Source organism: Ciconia boyciana, chromosome 3 (genome assembly GCF_034638445.1).
Source record: "Ciconia boyciana chromosome 3, ASM3463844v1, whole genome shotgun sequence".
Classification (NCBI taxonomy): domain Eukaryota; kingdom Metazoa; phylum Chordata; class Aves; order Ciconiiformes; family Ciconiidae; genus Ciconia; species Ciconia boyciana.
This window is the reverse complement of record NC_132936.1, coordinates 105,818,626-105,838,671: the sequence shown is the minus strand read 5'-3', so window position 1 is coordinate 105,838,671 and position 20,046 is coordinate 105,818,626. Positions and strand designations below refer to the sequence as shown.

The following is a 20,046-nucleotide window of genomic DNA, read 5'->3' as shown; positions in this document are numbered from 1 at the left end:
AGATTTAAGTAGTGCCGTAATATTTTAATAAAAGATGCATAAATTGATCTACTAAATTGATTCTTTTTCTTTAAATAATGTTCTATATAGACTCCAGTCTTGGACATCTCTTACCCTATTCATATAAAGTAAACAGTAGTGTTCGAGCAACCAGTGACTGTACTGTAGACATGTTGCTCCCTCTCACTCAGTGGTATGACCAGCCGGTCAAAAGAGGGGATTATCGTGCTGTATTCAGCGTTGGTGTGGCCTCACCTTGAACACTGTGTGCAGTTCTGGGCCCCACAATTTAAGAAGGTTGTGAAGGTCCTTGAGTGCGTCCAGAGGAGGGCAACAAAGCTGGTGGAAGGGCTGGAAGGCATGTCCTGTGAGGAGCAGCTGAGGACTCTGGGCTTGTCTAGTTTGGAGAAAAGGAGGCTGAGGGGTGATCTCATTGCTCTCTACAGCCTCCTGAGGAGGGGAGGTGGAGAGGGGGGTGCTGATCTCTTCCCCCTGGTACCCAGAGATAGGACACATGGGAATGGTTCAAAGCTGTGCCAGGGGAGGTTTAGACTGGACATTAGGAAGTGTTTCTTTACCAAGAGGGTTGTCAAACACTGGAACAGGCTTCCTAGAGAGATGATTGATGCCCCAAGTCTGTCAGTGTTTGAGACATTTGGACAATGCCCTTAAAAACATGCTTTAACTTTTGGTCAGCCCTGAATTGATCAGGCTGTTGGACTAGATGATCATTGTAGGTCTCTTCCAACTGAAATTATTCTATTCTATAGTATTAGCATTCAAAAATAATAGTTGCTGTGCCCAGTGTTATTTCTGCAGAGTGAAATCCTCTAACTTTCCTGTCCTTTTTCTGTTTAATCCCACCATCTTTCCATATATCACTTCTGAAGTTTGTCATATGTAATATCTTCATATGTAGTATCTCGGGCAGCAGTATACAGTGTTATGTATTTTGAGGTAAAACCCCTTAGTCTTGAATACTTTTCCATTTTACTGTGTCCATCAGTGTAGGTCCTAATTTCTCACGCAAAGCAATCTTTGCAAAACAGGAGTACTTTGTCTCTGAGTTGGAGTACCTGTGTTTCAGGGACTCTGTAAACAGTATGCAGCCACCACCTTGTTGTCTTATTCAAGCAATGGTAAAAGGACTTGTAGCCAGAAGAAACTGAGAGTTCCAAAGATGACCCTAAACTTTATTTATATTAAAACAGTTATATCAACTGTAGATTACGGTATCTTTTGTGCAATGTGTTGCTGGAGAGACTTTGCACAGGAGGAGGATGAAAAGCAAGGAGGCTCAAAAGTTTCCCTAGTTTCCCTTTACACTCCTACTTATTTTACTGCTTTATGCAACTAAGCCACAATACAGATTGCAACACAGTTGGGCTGCGTGAAGACCCATGATATTGCTTTTGTACTTTTTGAAGGTTGATATTGTTCCGCATCCTCTAGGACATAATTCCTAGTCATTTGCTACATCTAGTAAGTTTTTTAAAAGCTGCTATTCTTAATTAGAGGAAATAGTAAGAAATACTTCCACTTCTTATATTAGTTACAGTTGCCTAAGTTCCAGTAGGAGTATGATTCTGTTCAGTTATGGCGTAGTGCAACTTCGAGAAACACAGACTATTAAATATAATGCTAAAAAGCTTGAAAGAGGTTATTGGGCATTTCCTAGGCATTTTAATGTCTCATAGGAAGGAATTTTTGAAGCCAGAATTCTGTTCATGTTATGTATGAACTTTAAAGCATGCCACGGCATTTTTTTTCGGAAAGTTTATCCATCAAAAGATTTGAAAAAAATATTACTATATTTGTCTTATTAGGAAAAAAATCTGCTGCATTTTTTCCTGTACCGCATGTGGCAGAAGTAGTCTACAGCACTTGTTGGACATTATCAAAATGTGCTTTTTCAGATTGCATTTAACTTGCCCATGGCTAAGGACTTTGTTACAAAAAAAGAGAAGGCACTCCCTCCCTCACTTTTTTGGAGGCAACAGTAACATAAAGACATCAGACATAAGCAAGGAGACTTTGATGCGAAGGAAGACAAGCCCACTTCAGTTCCAACATCTTTTCTCTGATGGCTCGGTCCTAGTCACCTTGACCCCTGTGGCTAAGAACCATCAAGGACCATAGCCATCAGTGCTAACTATATAGCATCAGCTCTATGATATTGTGTACTCACAGCTAATTTAGCATACAAGTGTTAAAAGCTAATGCTCTTCTGTGTGTAAGGAGGATGTTTAACAGTGTGTAAGAATTGACCATTACCAAGAAGTGGATTGCTAATGAATGAACTTAGTTTAAAGTTTAAAACAGGCCTGATCTGTCAGTCTTGTAAACACTCCCATCACAGTAATTCTGATTCCCGTATTCCCTGAGTATGCACTCAGACACGCACTCTCACATACATTCAATTTAAAAAAAAAAAAAAAAAATCTTAGTTGTGCAAACTTTCGGTGTCGCTTGTTCTTAGTATCCCAAGAGAAAGCTAGTACTTGCTTTAACCCCTGATTTCTTCTTGTGCACTGGGGCTTCATCACCTAAACCAACTCTAGATAACTATGCTTTTTTTTTTTTCATTAGTAAAGAATCTGAACAGTTGAGAGGGTATTTGTTTTGATTTTAGTGTCCTGCAGTCTGCTGCCACTTTCTGGAGCAATTGGCTCTCTCTTCTGGGGCTTTTTCTAATAGTGAGTTAGCAGATGAAGATGGGCAATAGGTTTTGTTTTCGTTTTTTACACCCAAGATAACAGTTTTTTCAAATATGAATTCATTTGCATTAACATATTGTGAATCAATAATCAGCATTCAGTTTTATGTAAAGATCTATGTGTATGTGTTATGAGCTTAGTTTTAGAAATATTCTGTGGCTGCTTGGTAACTGCAGCTATCTAGGGTGGGTAGGAGAAACCTCAGCAGTGTACTTTGTGATCAGTTGTAACTGTATTCCAAGCAAGTTCATATTCTCATATAAATTAGTGGAAAAAACATACTTCTGTGGTTTATATATTATTTTAAAACTGGCAATTTATCAAGTGATTTTTCTTGAAATTTCCATGCTTATTAAATTTCAGATTATGTATTTTGAGTAAGCTGGAAACTTAAACTTGTTTCCATAAGTATGGCTGCAGGTAAACAACCAATTTTAGTCCAGAAAATAGCTTTTGCTTCTGTCAACATGTTGTTTATTTTCTCCCTGAGATAAAAAGTTCAGTTTTCTGATATTTGTACCAAGATAAAGTCTATAAACAAGATTAATATAGTGTGGAAAAGGTTGTCAGCAGCCCTGGCAAAGGAAATAAGTTGCCTGTACAGAGAACATACTGTAAACTGAATAAAAGTGTCAGGTCCACCATGAGATAATGTGATCATGAACCTCTAACAAAGCATGACATAGGCACAGTCGGCTTTTCTTATAGCCACAGTGTAGAAAATGGATTACTGTATTCTAGGGATACCCACTGGAATAGCATGAAAACCTCATTTTGAGATTAATGCAGGATGTAACTCTCAAGAGCTGAGCTACCTGTTTACCTATAGTGTTAAAGTAACAGTTTAGTTGTTCATTTTAAAATTTGGAAATTACATATTAAAATACTTGTTCATATTTCTAGGTCTGTCTTTGTGAATTGACGTTTTTGCTCTTATTATTAGGTGAACTATGACATTGCAAAAGTAACATTTGGTCGCTATTTTATTATTATCATGTGGCTGTGTAAGGCCTCAATAAGTCTAGTAAAACAGTGAATTCCAAATGCGGGTAAAGCAGTAGGTGCTGTTCTCCCATGTAGCTGCCATGATTTCCTCTACTGGGGATCCATAGTTTGCATAGATTTTGCTGCAGTAAGGTATTACCAATTCTTTTCAATTACCACCAGCCAGAAAAGTGACAACACTTTAGGGTTTCTTAATTTGGCCCCAAGTGACATCATTCTTCAGGTCAAAGAAACAGATTTTGGTCAAATACTTTAACCACATGGAACTTTCAAATTATTCAGTGAGTGTTCTTTGAAAGTTTTCCAGACTTGGAGCTCCAACTGCCCTGGCTTTTCTCCAGCATGAGACCAGATGAATAGGGATATTTTTCTTTAAAAATTGAGTCCATTGTTCTTTCAGTAAAAAGCAGGCTGCTTTTATCTGTGAATCTTCTACTTATGTACTTTTGGCAAGCCTGAGCCATATAAATGTATTATCATTGTGTTTTTGTGGTCTCCTTTCAAAACTGGCAGAACATCTGACTTCATTCCCACCTCTGGTCATCTACTGACTATAAAACTATCTCCAAAGAACTAGAAATTTGTTCCTGCCTTCTTTCCAACAGGAATAGTTTGCCTTCTGCTCTGGTTCTTCAAGCATGAGTTTCATCAGGTGGTCTCTTATTCTTCTGCTTTTACCTATTTACATGTGCAAACAAATTAAGCAGATTCTAAAAATAAAAATAAAGCTGTTTGAGTGCATTCTTGAGCAATACCAGGATATCATCATCTGCAAAAGTCTGCGTGCGCTATCTCATGCACTCTTAAATTTAGCATATTATGTATTTTTGGTTTCAGTATATATGAAGCACTAGACAAGGACTACAGTACACTGTGGTAAAAATCATCTTTGCTTTCTATCCCACATCAACTTGAATTTCAGAAGCTTTGTGTTGGGATACAAAGGTTGGGAGTGCTTTTTAATAAATTTATTACTGCATTATCCATAAATAAGGACAGTATGTTGAATATGATTTTCAAAACAACTGACTTTCATTTTTTGGAGATCAAGTGCTTCATGGACTTTGTAACTTAGGCTCCTGATATCTGTCAATGTCTGACATCTGACATCCAATGAGAATTACACATAAAGGATTTTGGTAAATCCTGTGTAGCACTTTCTGCACTCAGACTTTACTTTAAAATTGCAGATATTGTTGATTGTATTTACTGTATCTAGTGTACTGTCTCTATTTTGTATTTAGTATTTGTGATGTTTTCTTAATAAACAATCACTGTGTGTATGCTACCCCATTATTCAAAGTCTTTTTTTCCTCCTTTTTTCCATTAGATAACTCCAGGACCAGGTGGTAGCAGGAAAACGGTTCACTTGTCCCAGGATTCTCTTCACCATGAGTGAGTATCAGTGATGGGAGTTATAACTTTTTATTATTGTTTGCTTTACAGTAGTACCTCTGTCCCAAAGCCACATTTTGCAACTGTACAAACATTGATAAGAGAACCTCAGATCAGTTACATAGTGATCTTTATTTAATAATAATATTTATAATCCTTTGTAATTCATTTTATGTTTCTTAATGAAATGTGACGTTCAGTGCTTTGTAAATGTGTTTTTATTAACTTACTAAATATATGCTTTCCTAAAACACAGCACTTTTTAAGGTTAGATACCAAATACGGGTTGTTTAAAAAGACCTGCTTTATTTTTCTCCAAAGGGAAATTCAGAAATGCCAAGCTTGAATATATGAAAATAAACAAGCATCACATCTTTGAGTCTTAAACATGATGTATCATGTGAGGAAGGTTATCGTAAATTCCACAAAAAGACATTGAATTAATTCTTTGGACACATTTGAATAGGGAATGTCATTCAGTTCCTTTAGTTACTCCAGTGTGCCATTACTGTAAACTGTTATTCTGTTCAGCTGACAACAGTAGCAGCATTATTTCTTGGTTATCTCTTTTGAATAGTTGCAATAAGAAGTTTAAATTTTCCTATATTTTTCAAATCAGAAATCTAAAACACAGACACGCATGATTAGGAAATAATATATTTGGGGATACATTTATATGTTTTAACTGCTACTAGATATAGCATCCACAGTTTAAAACAAAACTTGCCAAAGCACATACACCACAAACATCAGATGATCCTCGGTACCAACTGAGGTATCCACTTCTGTTGCACCCATAACTTCCTAATGTGTGTGTTAACTAAAGAGGTTGTGATTTCCTAAGTTATTTCTACCCTAAAGTAATTCAACTGATACTTTATGGTTTTTACTTTTGTTTATTTTATTAAAACAAACAAGCAAACAAATAATACTGTAATTAAGTGAATGAACAAAATTATAAAAAACAGTGTAACGTGAATATCACATTCTCATTACAAGAGGTCTTATTCTTTGTGACGTTTTTTAATGTCTAAATATGAGACATTCAAATTACTTTGATATATATTCTCAGTAGAAATACATTTTACTAATAATTTAGTCTGTAACCCACTGGTTTGCCACGAACCAGCAGCATTTATGTGGAGGAGGATACCCCAGTTTGCTGCTCCTCCTTGAACATTTGCTGTTGACACTGGTCAGAGACAAGACACTCATCTATGTGGAATTTAGACCTAACCCATTATATTTCTTATCTTCATCGGTTTCTGGATGTTTGTGACATTATTTGTTGGGTCACTCACAAATGTGATGGTTTTCTTTTTCATCCACTGCCAACATCAAAGTTGTGTGTGCACGAAATCTCCCCGTTTTCCTCATATTTTGAGCTACTTGGTGCAGGTAATGAAAGTTTCATGTCCAAAATATAGAAATGTCTACTAATTTTTATCTCAAGGTATACTTTTAACTTTATTGCTGTCATTCTTTTGTCATTTCCAACTTCTTTTCCTTAATGACCTTAAAACTAGAAAAAGGAGTTAACGGTATGCAGGTTTCGGTGACAGCTGATCTTGTGTACAAGAATGAGAGGGTTGACTGCTCATCAGCAAACTCACAAAAAGTGAGTGACAAAGCCACAAAACTTTCAGATTTGTGACTTAAAAAAAAAAGAGTATTTTATCTACAATTCTATGGAATCTGCTGCTTCTCAATATATTAATTAAAGTAAAAATTTTAGTGTCATTATGTGGCTGCTGTGGGGAAAAAATGAGCATAAACTGTATTGAATTTACTTCAGAAGAAGCATGACTAGGTTAAGCTTATAATCTATGGTTACACTTCTAGAGGAATTTACAAGCATAATAGCAGATAATGTGATGGTCTTTTTGTGCAATATTATAATCGATGGAATTTTTTTATCCTTTGCCCAAAACCTATTGCTTGATTACATGAGAAATATGTAGGTACTATGTGTAATTTCAGATCACTCTTGTTTTAATTGTTTTTTCCTTCTCCTTTTCGTTTGGCAAGTGTCAAGATTTGCCCCAAGTTTGTATAATGGTTACTACAGGTACATTCAGATGTTAATTCAGTTCTATGTGATCACAGTGTATGTGAACAAGTATTAATATGCTTTTACTGCTATTTAGGGGAAAGTCACATTGTGAGTTCTTGTCCCTGCATGTCAACGTCTTAGTCCAAATTTTCGCCTTTATGAATTAAGGCTGCCAATAGTCAAAGCTGTGCAACTGTATGGAGATATGAAGCCACTGGATTTATGGGCTTTGAGTTTCACTTTAGATTCAAACTCAGACCTCAGTTTGTGAAATAATACATTAACAACTACCAGGTAGTCCACAGTACTTAAAAATCTTTTCAGCTATAATCATTAATAGGTAACACTTCAGTACTAAATACAGAATTACTTTTTTTTATAGCACATGCATTATAGTATATTAAAATACTATCATTTATATATTACTTTAGCTTGTTTGACAAAATATAATTACCTATAAAGCCAGTAGCTACTCAGAAGTGAAATTTGTGGTGCATTCTTTCAAAACTGTTACAGACTTAGAGAGTTCAATAAAAATATCCCATTAAAATAAAGCATAGCCAAAGGCTGTATTTTCCTGGCAGACAATAAAATACCCAAAAGCACGCACAGACTGGTCATATGACAGCATGTGCTTTGTTAGTTATATTGTTAAACCTGTCTTTTCTTTTTCTCCCACAGCCACTGGTTTAGCCCTGGGGCTAGGAAGGAACATAGCCAGGTAAGAACTGCTTTGATCAAGAACAGTTTACTTGAGATGTATAAAAGAATTTAACTACCTCTACTCCAGAGGTAGTGGGCTAGTATTTTAAGAAATTATAAACAAAGCAGGTATGATTTCATATTTTCTTGTAAGGAAACATATTAACAGCAGTGCATTTCAAAAAGTCCCTTAATAATCTTTAATTAGTCACTTAATTTCAGTTAAGTGTCTTTGAGTTTTAACAGGTTAAGTGAAAAGTCTGATTATTTTTTGTAATGATTTTCTTAATCGTAGTATCTCCAAATGTTGCATTTCTCAAAATGCTGGAAAGCAAAACATTTGACTCACAAAATCAAGAAATACAGAACAGTGACAAGAGTGGGCAGGCTTCTACAGGAAGATCTTCAATTCCATTTTTCTGCATTTCATTGGTTAAAACAACCACACCAGTAAAAAAGGAACTGTTACATCTCCATAATGGTGCAGATATTGGTGAAAATATTTCACTAGTTTGTCTGCTGAGCCCCTGCAATGTAGTGCCTAGCACTACAGACTGTTCTCCTTAGCTTGATCATGAAATAGATACACATTGTACAAATGTCATGCTGGTAAAAATTGTGGCTACATTTAAATATGAACTGTAAGTGCTCTGACTTGTTGATGATAAGAAAATGAAAAAATTACTTCATCAGAATAAGGTGCTTTACCTTTATGCATCCTTCACATTGCCTTTGAAAACCAGACTGCACTATTTTTACTGCATCTGAGAACTCAGTAGTGGAAATTATGAGGAGCATTCCTTAAACAAGAAGCAAGCTATAGAGAGCTGGGGAAAAATTTAATCAAGTGTAAATTTTTCAGATGGGTGTCATTTTTTGGAGTCCATGCTCATGTACAACGTTATGACTTGGCCAACCACACCTTAAAGTTCATCATCTCCTAATTTCCAGTGGGCTTTTAAATGTTTGCTGTGAATATTAGATCCATTTACCTGTAGTCTGTTTCTAAACAGTCTTTCATTCTATACTTTCTTCAATATATGATTAGTTTCCAGAAACATTTGTATTTTTTATACTGTCTAGTTTTAATTTCTTTAGTGTAACTTTTTGACAGTCATTTTTTACTGTTACTGCCACTTTTTACTCATCCTGACAAATATCATAATGCTGGAAATAAGCTTCTGAGTTTTGCAGACAGTCTGAATGAAAAGTCTTCCTTTATTCATCTAAAAATAAATAGAGTAAATGGGAGCTTGTTCCAGAAGCTGAGTCACCGTTTCAGTTAAATTAATCCTTCATTATTTGTACTTCCCCACTATTACGGGAAGCTTTAATACCGTGTTTTTGTTGATTCTGCAACTTTCAAATTACAAAAGCTCCTGGGGCTTAGAAGAATTTATAACTGTTTCATAACTCCTTAGATACAAGTGCCAACCTGAATAATTTTTCGTCATTTAAGTGTTCTCCAACACTTTGTTATAGAATTTTGAAAATTTAAACTGAAATTGTGAAAATTGTAAAATTTTACAGATAATTTAATTGTGAAATTGTGAATTGCATGGCTTTCTAATATTCTTTGAGAGTGCTTTAATTTTCACATTTTCAATTATTTAGGAGTTTTAAGTTGGTGGATATCTCTTGAAATATTAGCTGTTCTTGTAAAATTCTATTAGATGTCCATCTCTTTTAGAGTCTTAGGTGAAAACTATTGAAAGATTACTCAAGAAAGAATGGCATTGTCAGGATAACATTTCTAAAAAGCAAATAAAGGCATTGCTGTTCTGAACATTTTGTTAATAGCTTCAACTCTTGCGAGACAACCGATCAGAGAGAGGACACAAGAAGAACAGCTCTGTAAAAACAGCTAGCAGGTAAGTTAATGCTGCAGCTGTCATTAATACTGTTTATGGATTTGTTGATTTCTTAACTCTCAAATTTTTATAAAAGAAATGACACCATTCTTTTGGGGTATTTTCCGAGGTCTTCTGGTTTTTTGTGATTTACTTTCAAGAATTTCTTTTATATGGCATAGTCTTTGCCTAAAATGTGGGTATTAGACTTTATTGGTGACTATATCCAACTACACTTACTAAACTTAATCTATTTAGTAAACATCAGAATCAAATGGATGCCAAAGTAAGGTTTGTGCTTCTGGCATGTAAGTTACGTGCTGAAAATGTGCAAAATTACCATTATGCATACATGCTTTTGAAATCAAGAAGATAACTCAAATACTGTTACACTTAAAGTGTTCTTATATCATATTTTGACAATAAAAATTTCATTGTGAAGACTTATTAAAAACAAATCTAGTTCTATCCTCCAGCTTCTTTCCTCCCCCTCAAAAGACAAAAAATTCAACACTGAACTGATGGGCACTGGTCTAGGAGTCTGTTCCTAGAGGGTTTTTTATGTACATGTTACCTGCTGAATCTCTTCTGCCAAATAATTATTTTAATTGTAGTATTTTTTAAAATGAGAAACTACGGAAATGTTTCCCTTGCTATGCACAACACCTTACACAATTTTTATGTTGTCTGTAAACTTGACAATGTGTTATCCAATTACTTTTTTCAAAAAGTTATAATAGATTTATATAATCCTGTAATACTATGGTTTTGAGTGAGACGGTTGTCTTTCAGGCACTTGTCTTTTAGTATATATGTCATCCTGAATATAAGTCATCCTGAAATAAGTTTTTAATATTGTTAAATACTTGCTTTGATGAATACCTGGAAAGGGAGACCAATACTTATTTTTAAAATATGCATATTAAATATGAATCTATTTCAACTTGTATACAAGTTCTGGTTACACACTCTAAAACACTGGTTATGCAAGTGTTGGTCATTCATCTTCAGAAATTGTGGTTATCTTTTCTATTAAACCTTTTATAGTAAGCAAAAAAAAATTTGAAAATTTCTGCATACATTTTCTGCAAGCGCACTTGCCAGAATTTTAGAATGAGTTCACTTTAGATATAGATTTTCACCATAAATGCACACTTACTATCAGGCTGCTTATATGAGACGGAGTATAAAGTGGAGATAAAGTGAGCAGTAAGAAACAGATTATATTTAAAGTCATTTTAGGAACTTTTTTATGCTGTAGCAATGTAAAATGGTGTCTGAGGAATTCAGAATCCTAACTTACTTGTTTGTTATTCTGACCAGTGAAGCTCTTGTGAAGTGATTGCTACCTACACAAGCAGTTAGAATAGAGATTTTTTAAATGGCATTAAATACCTGAAATGATCTTCAACCTCTCTTCATGTCCAATCAGCAGTACGTTAGTAGACTGTTATCCCAATAAACATCTGGCAGGGTTGTGTAGAACCAATAGGTGGCAAATCCAAGACTGAAGACTGGCATTTTCCATAAAGTATCTGTAATATTAAAGTAAGACTTACATAAACCATTATTATGATGTACATAAAGCCACAGTATATTATCAGACTGTAATACCTTTAAAAACAGCAGGGTTACCTGCTAACATCTCCTGGTACCATCATCTCTGTTTTCAAAGGCTTTTTCCTCCAGATGGAGTCAGGTTATTTCAAAATAGTTATCTGTGTTTTTTCAGAAAACCAATGTTTTCTCTGCCTACCACAGAAACTTTATTGTTAGTTCTTTAATGTGACTTGAAGAGAAGTTCTCAAACTTCTATGACAATGATATTTTTAACAGGCCATCTTAGAATATCAAGTCATATACGTCTTATTTACAAGACGTATATTGAACAAATTTTAACATTCTTGCTACAGTTTATCTGCTGAAAATAAGAATTTAATTTGCACCATATGCAAATGCTTTTTTCTCTCAGGCCAATAACATGTCTGGTGACTACTTTCTTCCTATGGTTTAAGTGTTGTATAACCTAATATTTTGCTTTTTATCAAAAGCTGTTACAACCAAAATAGAGATTGAGTTTCAGATATATAGGAACAACACATGACAGATACGTAGTTCATCTCCTCATGTGTTCATAGTACCTATCCTCATTCGATTCAAGACAATTCCTGTGGTATTTTGTTCCTTACAAATGAAATTCGTGGTGCAGAGTGACACATGTCAGATTTATCTGTGGTTAATATTGAAGGCTGATTTTGGTTTTACTTAATTTTAAATTATCACTTCTACCAAAAGGGTTAATCTTAGTTTCACCGGACCAATATAGAGAAGGAAAATGTTTCTGCTTAACAAGGTACCTATATAAATTATTGTTTTAGTAGCAAAGAATTGTTCACAGAGTTAATAAAATGGTGAATATCACCTTAGTTGCAAATGTGCATTTTCATTACTGTGTGTGAAACCTTAAAATGGAAATCTGTCATTTAGATTTTTGCATGTGCCCAAATACTTTAAAAACCACTAAACTACAATGATACCAATCAAATGTCACAAGGTTGAATTAAGTGACGTTGTAGTAAATCCTTCATTGTTTCAGTGTACGACATGCATATGCAGTTAAATCTTCTGTTGAATGCAAGTGTTTACTCACACTTGAAAGTCTAAGGCTTTCTAAAATTGATTCTAAATTAGTTCTTCGTGTGCTAAACTATTACAGTTGACATGTCGAGGTAATTCAGATGAGTAACCTCCTTAAAAAGAGGCATACAAAAAGTAATTGCTTATATTGTCTTACTGTTTGTTGCTAAATGCGGTGATAGAACAGCAGCAGTGGGTAAGTATTGGAAATTCTATAATATTATTGTACTTATCCAGAAAACAGTTTAATCTGCTTTTATTGCAAGGCTGAATTTCTCTGGATCTTTGTATAGTTTTCACACAGCTATGTTTCTTGTTGTGGGACTGTATCTTTTTCATTTGCTGTTCTGGAAGACCTTTTTTCTGATTTTCATATGTATACGAGATATGTATATACACACACATTTTTCTATGCTTGCCTTGACTTTTCTTACCCCTTTTGGATGACTGAACACAGTTCTTGTCTCAGCATGTAGACAGTATGTAAATACCCGTATTACATTAGATCAGTGACTTGTGGAATAATTCATTCTGTAAATACATCAGAAAGGTGCAGAGCTCTAAGCACAGCAGTGGTCTGCGGCTGTCTCTTCGTGGTGGAATAATACTGATACTTTCTGGGTGAGCTTTACTGTACTGGGTTGCTTGTATTAGGTTTCTCTGTCAAAATTAATAATAATGAACCAATCCTATATAAACTAGCACCAACTTTTACTAGGGGCAAGATAATTAGGTTGTTGAGAACTGTTGATATGGCTACTGATGAACCAAACGTTAAGGAGGGGGACAGTCCTGCACCACAAAACTTAGAACCTAGATAGATTATATTATGCTGATACAGTTCAATACATGTGATCTTCTGTATTTGACACATTTAAGTATGTGTGTTTATATATATTTATGCTACCTTTACAGATGAGCTTTAATCTACAAATATGTAGTTTTCCCATTAATTACTTAAATTACATAAACAATACTAAATAATACTGGTTTAGAAGCTGCATTTATTTCTCCTGTATAGCCTTGAAAAAGTTCTCTGTTTACATTCTCTCTCTCTATTAGGACAGGACCAGTCCCCTCCCCAGTCCAGCTACACTGCTTGAAGGTGTTAATTCTTCCAGCTGCTTGTTTTCATCCTCTACTCTTTTACCAGTAAAGGAAGGGGTTTTTATCTGCATTTTTTAATATGCTTTGGGCAAAACCAGCCTGGTTAGCTCAACTCACCTATTTAAATGAAATTGGCTGGGTTTGTACAAACCATATTAGGGAGCGCTCACATGATTTCTTCCTCCGGCAGAGCTGTGGAGATGATAATCTCCAGCAGATGTGTGATAACAAATAGCTTGGGATAGTAATGTCTTCGTCTGGCGCAGTTGTTAGCAGACCAAATGTCTGTCGGTAGCCCGAGGCTGTGGGCAAACAATTGAACATGATTGAGTTATGGCGAGTTAACAAGTTGCTGCTTGGCAGCTGAACTGCCATAGCTGATCATGCGCTCATTGTTTGCCTGCTCCTGTCATCAGGTGAAACACCTTTTCTTAAGTCACCTTTGTAAAATTTTCTAAAAATGAGTTCTACCTAAAGAAGATTCCCCAGGGCTAAGAGATTCATTTGGTCAGCTGTGGAGACAGCGTTGAACGGTGTTTTGCTGAACTGCTATAACATGATTTCGAACATGTGATTATGGTGTTAAATGTATGGGGGACCTCCATCACACAACTGTCTGCCTGTCTCTTAATATTTAATGTATTTATCCTCACAATACCCGTATGAAGTTAGGAAGTACTTTTATCCTCATTTGACAGAATAACCAGAATACTTAAACAACTTAATATTTTGCCTTTGGTCACACAGTCGATGCCATAACTAGTTAATTTATGCTGTAATCTAGAAACAACAGAATTGCAGTTGGGAATACAGAAGACTACTGAATAAGTTAAACTTCTAGAATTATTTCCTTTACTATACATAATGGTCTTGTGTCATATTTCTTTTACAGTGTACTTCTGTTAAGTATCGTTATGTTATCTACACATTTATTTTTTCTTATTGTACTGTAAGTAGAATTTGACACATGCATGAATTGAGAAACTGAAAAGAAAATAGTGCCAGAATTTCTGCTGCTTGCCGATTTTTTTGGTCATATCTTGATAATTCAGTGTTGGCTCAAATGCTCCCCCAGGGATCTTTAAAAGGAAAAAAAAGCTGTTTGTAGTTCTTATGCAGCTCAGTTCTGGCTTGAAAGAGCGCTAAGTCATATTCACAAAAATGATTTCAAGGTGGAGTAGAATTACACAAGTTAGGTTTAAACTAGCTAACTGATGCTGAGTTAACAATCTAGTCAACGTAGCAGCAGCTTAGTATGAAGTAGTTGGCCGCTTCTTGTGGCTGCGGAGTAGACCATAGCTTGAGGTAGAGGTGGTACCTTGATATTTCTTCAAAAATCAGCAGGAGCCACCTACTCAGCCATTACTATAATGTGAAAGGAGGACTGTGTGCCAGTCGTCCAATGATCAGCTGTTGCTGCTCTATTTTGAGCTGGCAAGAAGCCTTTGAAGTCTTGTCCTGCCATGGTGCACGGCACAGACTGAAATATGGGTCTCTGCACACCTGAAGGAGACTGTCAGGAAAGCACACCCTGGAAGTAGTACAAGAAATGTTACGTAAAGGGAGTATGTCAGATGCTAATGAATGGTGATGTGTCAATAAAAACCCAGAACATTAGTCATAACTTCCCCATGTTTTCTGCAACTGTCTCTTTCCCTCCTTGCCCTAGTAGTTCTCAATCCAGTTTAAATATGTGCCCTGTGTTGGTACAGGAGGATGTCTCTCAAGTATTTTTACTTCTTATGACTAACAGTATTTTCTACGAATCAGTATTTAAAGAAACCTCCAAAGAGAAGAATGACACCAAACCTGATGAGAGCTTTTCAAAAGTATATTATTGCTTTGGATACAAATACAACTTTCTAGCTATCCCAGTTTGGAAGGGAAACTCCCATTTGTACAGCACTTACTCATTTTCATCTGGTGATACGGATCATGGTACTTTTTTACACAGATGTGACAAATAGCATTACAGCTGCTCTTTATTTGATCTTCTAAAGAGACAAAGATGTGCAAGGATTCTGCTTGCTCCCTCTTTCCCACCGTGTCATCTGTTGTTTGGGAAAGAGTCCTAATTTGCAGCAGATACAAAACTATTTGTCGAGTTGCAGGTTTGCCAAAAATAAATGAAACCATTAATTACTACATTTTTTGAGCAGCTGTTAATGGATTGGGATAAGAAAACTGTACATTAGACTACTGGTTAATTACAAGAACTGTAATTGTTTAATGTGGCTTTTGCGGAATGAAATTACAATACCAGAGGAGGTAAATTCAGCCAGTTTTTGAAAATTATACATGAAAATGTGCACACACTTACACTGCAGTAAAGCTAAGGAATGCATAGCTGTGTTACTAGGTGATTCACTTCTGCCATCAGATGAACACGTATTCCCAACAAAAATACTTTAAAAGAAAGTAATATTTAAACATGCCTTTTAATTCAAGTGTAAAATTATTAAAGGTAGTAAGTTAATATCTTGTAACCCCAGAGCTAATAATGCAGGAGATTCAGATATAACATTAAAATCTAAATGTGTTTACATCATTAGAAATTAACAACTAAGCAGTTTTATCTCCTCTTTGGAGTGCCATGAAGCAGTAACTGTACCGTTATGATTGGTGCTTAATAATATTTGCAGTTCCAGATTAAATTATGTGAATGTTTGAGGACACATTGCTTTCCTCCCTCGCCATCACCCTCAGGGACAACGTTATTCTGTCAGTTTGGTATTTTTCTTCTCTGGGAAGAATAAAAGATGGTGCCATTTTGGAAGAGGGCAATTCATGATTGAGTTTTCTATACTATGGCATTATTTTTAAGGTGCCGAAAAGATTTTCATTTTGGGGGAGAGGGGTGGGGCAATGACAGTTTGATTGTTATTTCAAAATGTAGCCAGTATGTGATGCTTTAATTTTATGGAAATCTTCAAGCCTCAGTGTTGGTTCAGGGATAGATTTAAAGTATCCATTGATTAAATGAACATTAGTCACTAAGTGTCTTAAAAGTATCATATTTTATCTCAACTTCCATGAAAACATTTGCAAAAGTAGCAGAAATTTTGAAGAGAACGTGCTCTGTTTTGAAAATACATTTTTCCGTATGATCTGAGCAGTTTCATTGCATCTTTAATGCAAAACTAATTAAGTACAAAACCACAAGCCAAACTTCGTTCTTATTGTGCTAAAATCTAGTATACTTTCTAATATCGTACATCAATAAGCTGCTAAGTGATACTGAAAATTTGTCATTTAAAATTGAATTCCAGGTACACATGAGTATGTTAACTAACAGGAAGTCAATTAGTCCTGATTTTTAAAAACATATATAATAAAAAAATCAGTTAACCTCCAGAAATTATGTACTTCTGGATCCTCCTGATGTACCATCTGGATTTAATTTTCCCCTGAATTAATTCATAGCAAATTTCTCACTTTCAGGTACCCAAATTTTAGCACGTGGTATGCTTATTTCTCACACTCAGCTGTGTTAGACTCTTTCTCTCTTTTTTCGCTTGAGTTTGTGCTCCAAAGCTCAAGCTTTGCTTGTCTCAGCTTACCTGTTAAAATGCTAATGGCATAAGGATAAAGTTAATTTGGGCTTCAGAGGTGTGAAGACCATTCCTGCTGTTTTAAGGTCTGAGCAGGAGCTATGCACAGTAACTTGCACTGTAGTTCCATGAACTGTTTAACCTATTGTTAAGTGACATTGCAATCAAAAGAGGTCATTTTGCATTTTGTTTTTCTGTTCTTATTGTAAATTCTGTTCTTATTGTAAATTAAACTGTGCAATTTTTGCATTGAGTTCCTACTAAGCTTGGAGGGATCCCTGAATCTCACATACGCAAAGCAGCATCCACTGATGCATATTCACTAAAATTCTGAGGCATAGACACACTGACTTCTATCCAGACTGTGGTTTTGTGTGAGGAGAGAGTTCAGAAGAAAATTTGAGTTGTTTCTTTCAAATTATTTGGAATTTTCATGTTTATTTTCTTTGTTGCTATTTTGAATTTTTGATCATTTATTATAATAATGCATTTCAGCCTATCTGGAAACTAATGTTTGGTAACTGTCCTAGCCAAAAGGAAGAAAAGGACACTGTTCAGCCTCCTCATTTTTGGGTTTGGGAATTTGTTTTGCAAAGGCTTCTGTTACTTTATATATATATTTTTAGAAGCTTTAATATCACTAATTAATAATATAGAGCGGGAGGACATAAGTGAAGATTGTGCTATGAAAGAATTTTGAAACTAAAAAGGACAAAACCAAAAAGTCAGTGTTTCTTTAACTTTCTCTTACCTGCTCTCCTTTGTTACTAGAAAGTCAAATTTTGCATTCACTCCTACACCTTGCAGACCCCTTGTACTCAATGGAGTTGCATGACAGTTACTGAGGGGAATGGGTGCAGAGTGTTAGGAAGCATAATTTGCTTAATGTTCAGTTAGCTTTAGTGATTTCCCCCCCCCCCCCATCCCACCTTGCACACAATTATATCTTTATCAGATTGACTGCATTATAACTGTACTATCTTGGCCAGACAATTAGATTGTTTGAAGAGTTGTTTCTCAAGCATAATATTAAAAATAGGGAAGCGGAAGGGACTAAGGAGGAGAATGATGCTGGGGTCCAGCTGCAGAGCTGTTATTTTCTTGGAACTGATTGGAAGGCAGTAGGTTAAGGACTGACTAGCATTTGTAATAGGACAAAAAGCGTCTGGATCACTGGTCCAGATCTAGGTCTGAATGACTGATTAAAAATCTTTACATTGTGCTGGTTGTTTACCTACATTAATTGAATTATTGGTCTCTTATAGTGGACCAAATTTATTCCAGTTGGCCATGTTTGCTCACCTTCCCATCACGGAGGTAAAGAAAGAAATTGATATACAGGTTGAGTGCTTCCAACCTGACAAGACATTTTCCTTGTTCCATTTCTAAGCTACTATATTAGATATTTATGGATTTTTATAGTGTTGCTTCTTCCTCTGTACCTGTTCTAAAAGTAAAGGATTTTGAATATGGTGCTAATGTTTGAAGTAATTTAACCTAACTCTATATGAGTATAATCCAGAACTATATAGATGGGATGTGTTTTTTAAAGTCTTTTCAACAAAATAGATTTGTCCTGCACTGTCTTTATTTAGTGAATATCATACTTATTTCTGGACACATACTTTTTTTTTTAACTATCTGGAAGAAATAGCGTATCTGAGTAAGCTATCGAGTCCTTCTGTGGAAGTATCCGTTCAAGCCCATGGTTATTACTCAAGTCAGAAAGATATTTTCCAAATCACTTCAGAGCTGGATCAGGGCCCATATCTTTTGGATATCAACAATGTTGTCACAAGATGAAGAAACAAAAGAATGTTCATTTTAGAATTTTTGAAACACTATTGTCCTGTAACAAGATGGTATTCCATTACTGCAACCTATTTCCTAACTACATTTCACCATTACACACATATGAGCATTATTCATTTTTATCAGGTGTTGCTTGACATAAAAAAAATAATGGAACTTGCTGTCAAATATTTAGAAATATTCTGAATTAATATAAAATTTATATTCTGTGAATGAGTAGAAATATTAATTTCCTTTCTTGAAAATGTGAAATCATGTCATTTGTTGAAGAAAACTGTAGGTTTCAGCTATTTAATTTTTAACAGAAATGGATTTTTTTGTTTTATTCCCTCAATGTTCCTTGGTGACTTGTTTGTACACCAAGAAATTAGTTTGGATTTGCCTTTTTGTAATTCATATACTTTTGATCAATTCCAACTCATGCCCAATTATATTACACTAAATTAACATAATTCAACAGATGTTGATATTTAAATGTTTTCTGGCATTCACATCTTGGACAGCTGTCTTAGAGCTTGGGGAAAAGGCAAACATTTAGAGTTAAATGCTGAACATATGCTTAAATTACTAATTAGAAACAAGAAAAAACAATGCATTATCCTTTCTGAGGGCAGTAGGCCTCTACTACAGGGTTTTTTTCTAGAGACTCAATTCACAAATAAAATACATAAGTGACTTGAGATTGGGTGTCAAAACATATGTAGTGATGTGAGTTTTTATCTTCCATTGTGTTTGCTAAAATTATGCCAGAGTGGAGTGTGTAGATTTGTAGAGTTCAGGTAAATTTTGGACGACTGCTGGTGTCTGAATAACAATGAAAAGTGCTGAAAAAGATAATAGGAACATATTAGGATATAGTATTAGGTGATGAGATAATCTGATGGGGCCAAGGGAAGATTGTATTCTTCTCGTAATAGGATTGCACTAGGACTTTCAATAATACAGGTTCACCCTTATGTTTAAAGTTATGTTGTGAACAGATTGGCATAGTATGAAAGGAATTTGATAGAATTGCATGGTTTTATCACATCTGTTTAAGATTTAATAAAAGGAAAATAAAGTGCATAGTGCTTGTGGTTAGTGTAATGGTTTTTGCACTTGTGGAGGCAGGTGAAGCAATCTGTTGTATAGATGATGTCATTCTTTAGACAAGTCTGAAGAAAAGCTTTACTGTTTGTAAAGGATGTGGAGGAATCAAGGGTGCAACTGATTTCACC

The 20,046-nt window shown here is 35.1% G+C and overlaps 1 protein-coding gene across 4 annotated transcripts in view; it reads left to right on the top strand.

Annotated features, from left to right (window-relative positions):
* GPATCH2 (G-patch domain containing 2) overlaps positions 1-20,046 on the top strand; it is a 129,942-nt gene that overhangs the window by 85,024 nt on the left and 24,872 nt on the right. For 3 of the 4 annotated variants that reach the window (XM_072856959.1, XM_072856958.1, XM_072856957.1), the window contains 3 exons: positions 5,053-5,117; positions 7,852-7,891; positions 9,673-9,743. In XM_072856959.1, coding sequence (XP_072713060.1) covers positions 5,053-5,117; positions 7,852-7,891; positions 9,673-9,743 — 176 coding nt within the window. The remainder of the gene's footprint in view (positions 1-5,052; positions 5,118-7,851; positions 7,892-9,672; positions 9,744-20,046) is intronic. The other variant, XM_072856960.1, reaches the window with a different exon arrangement.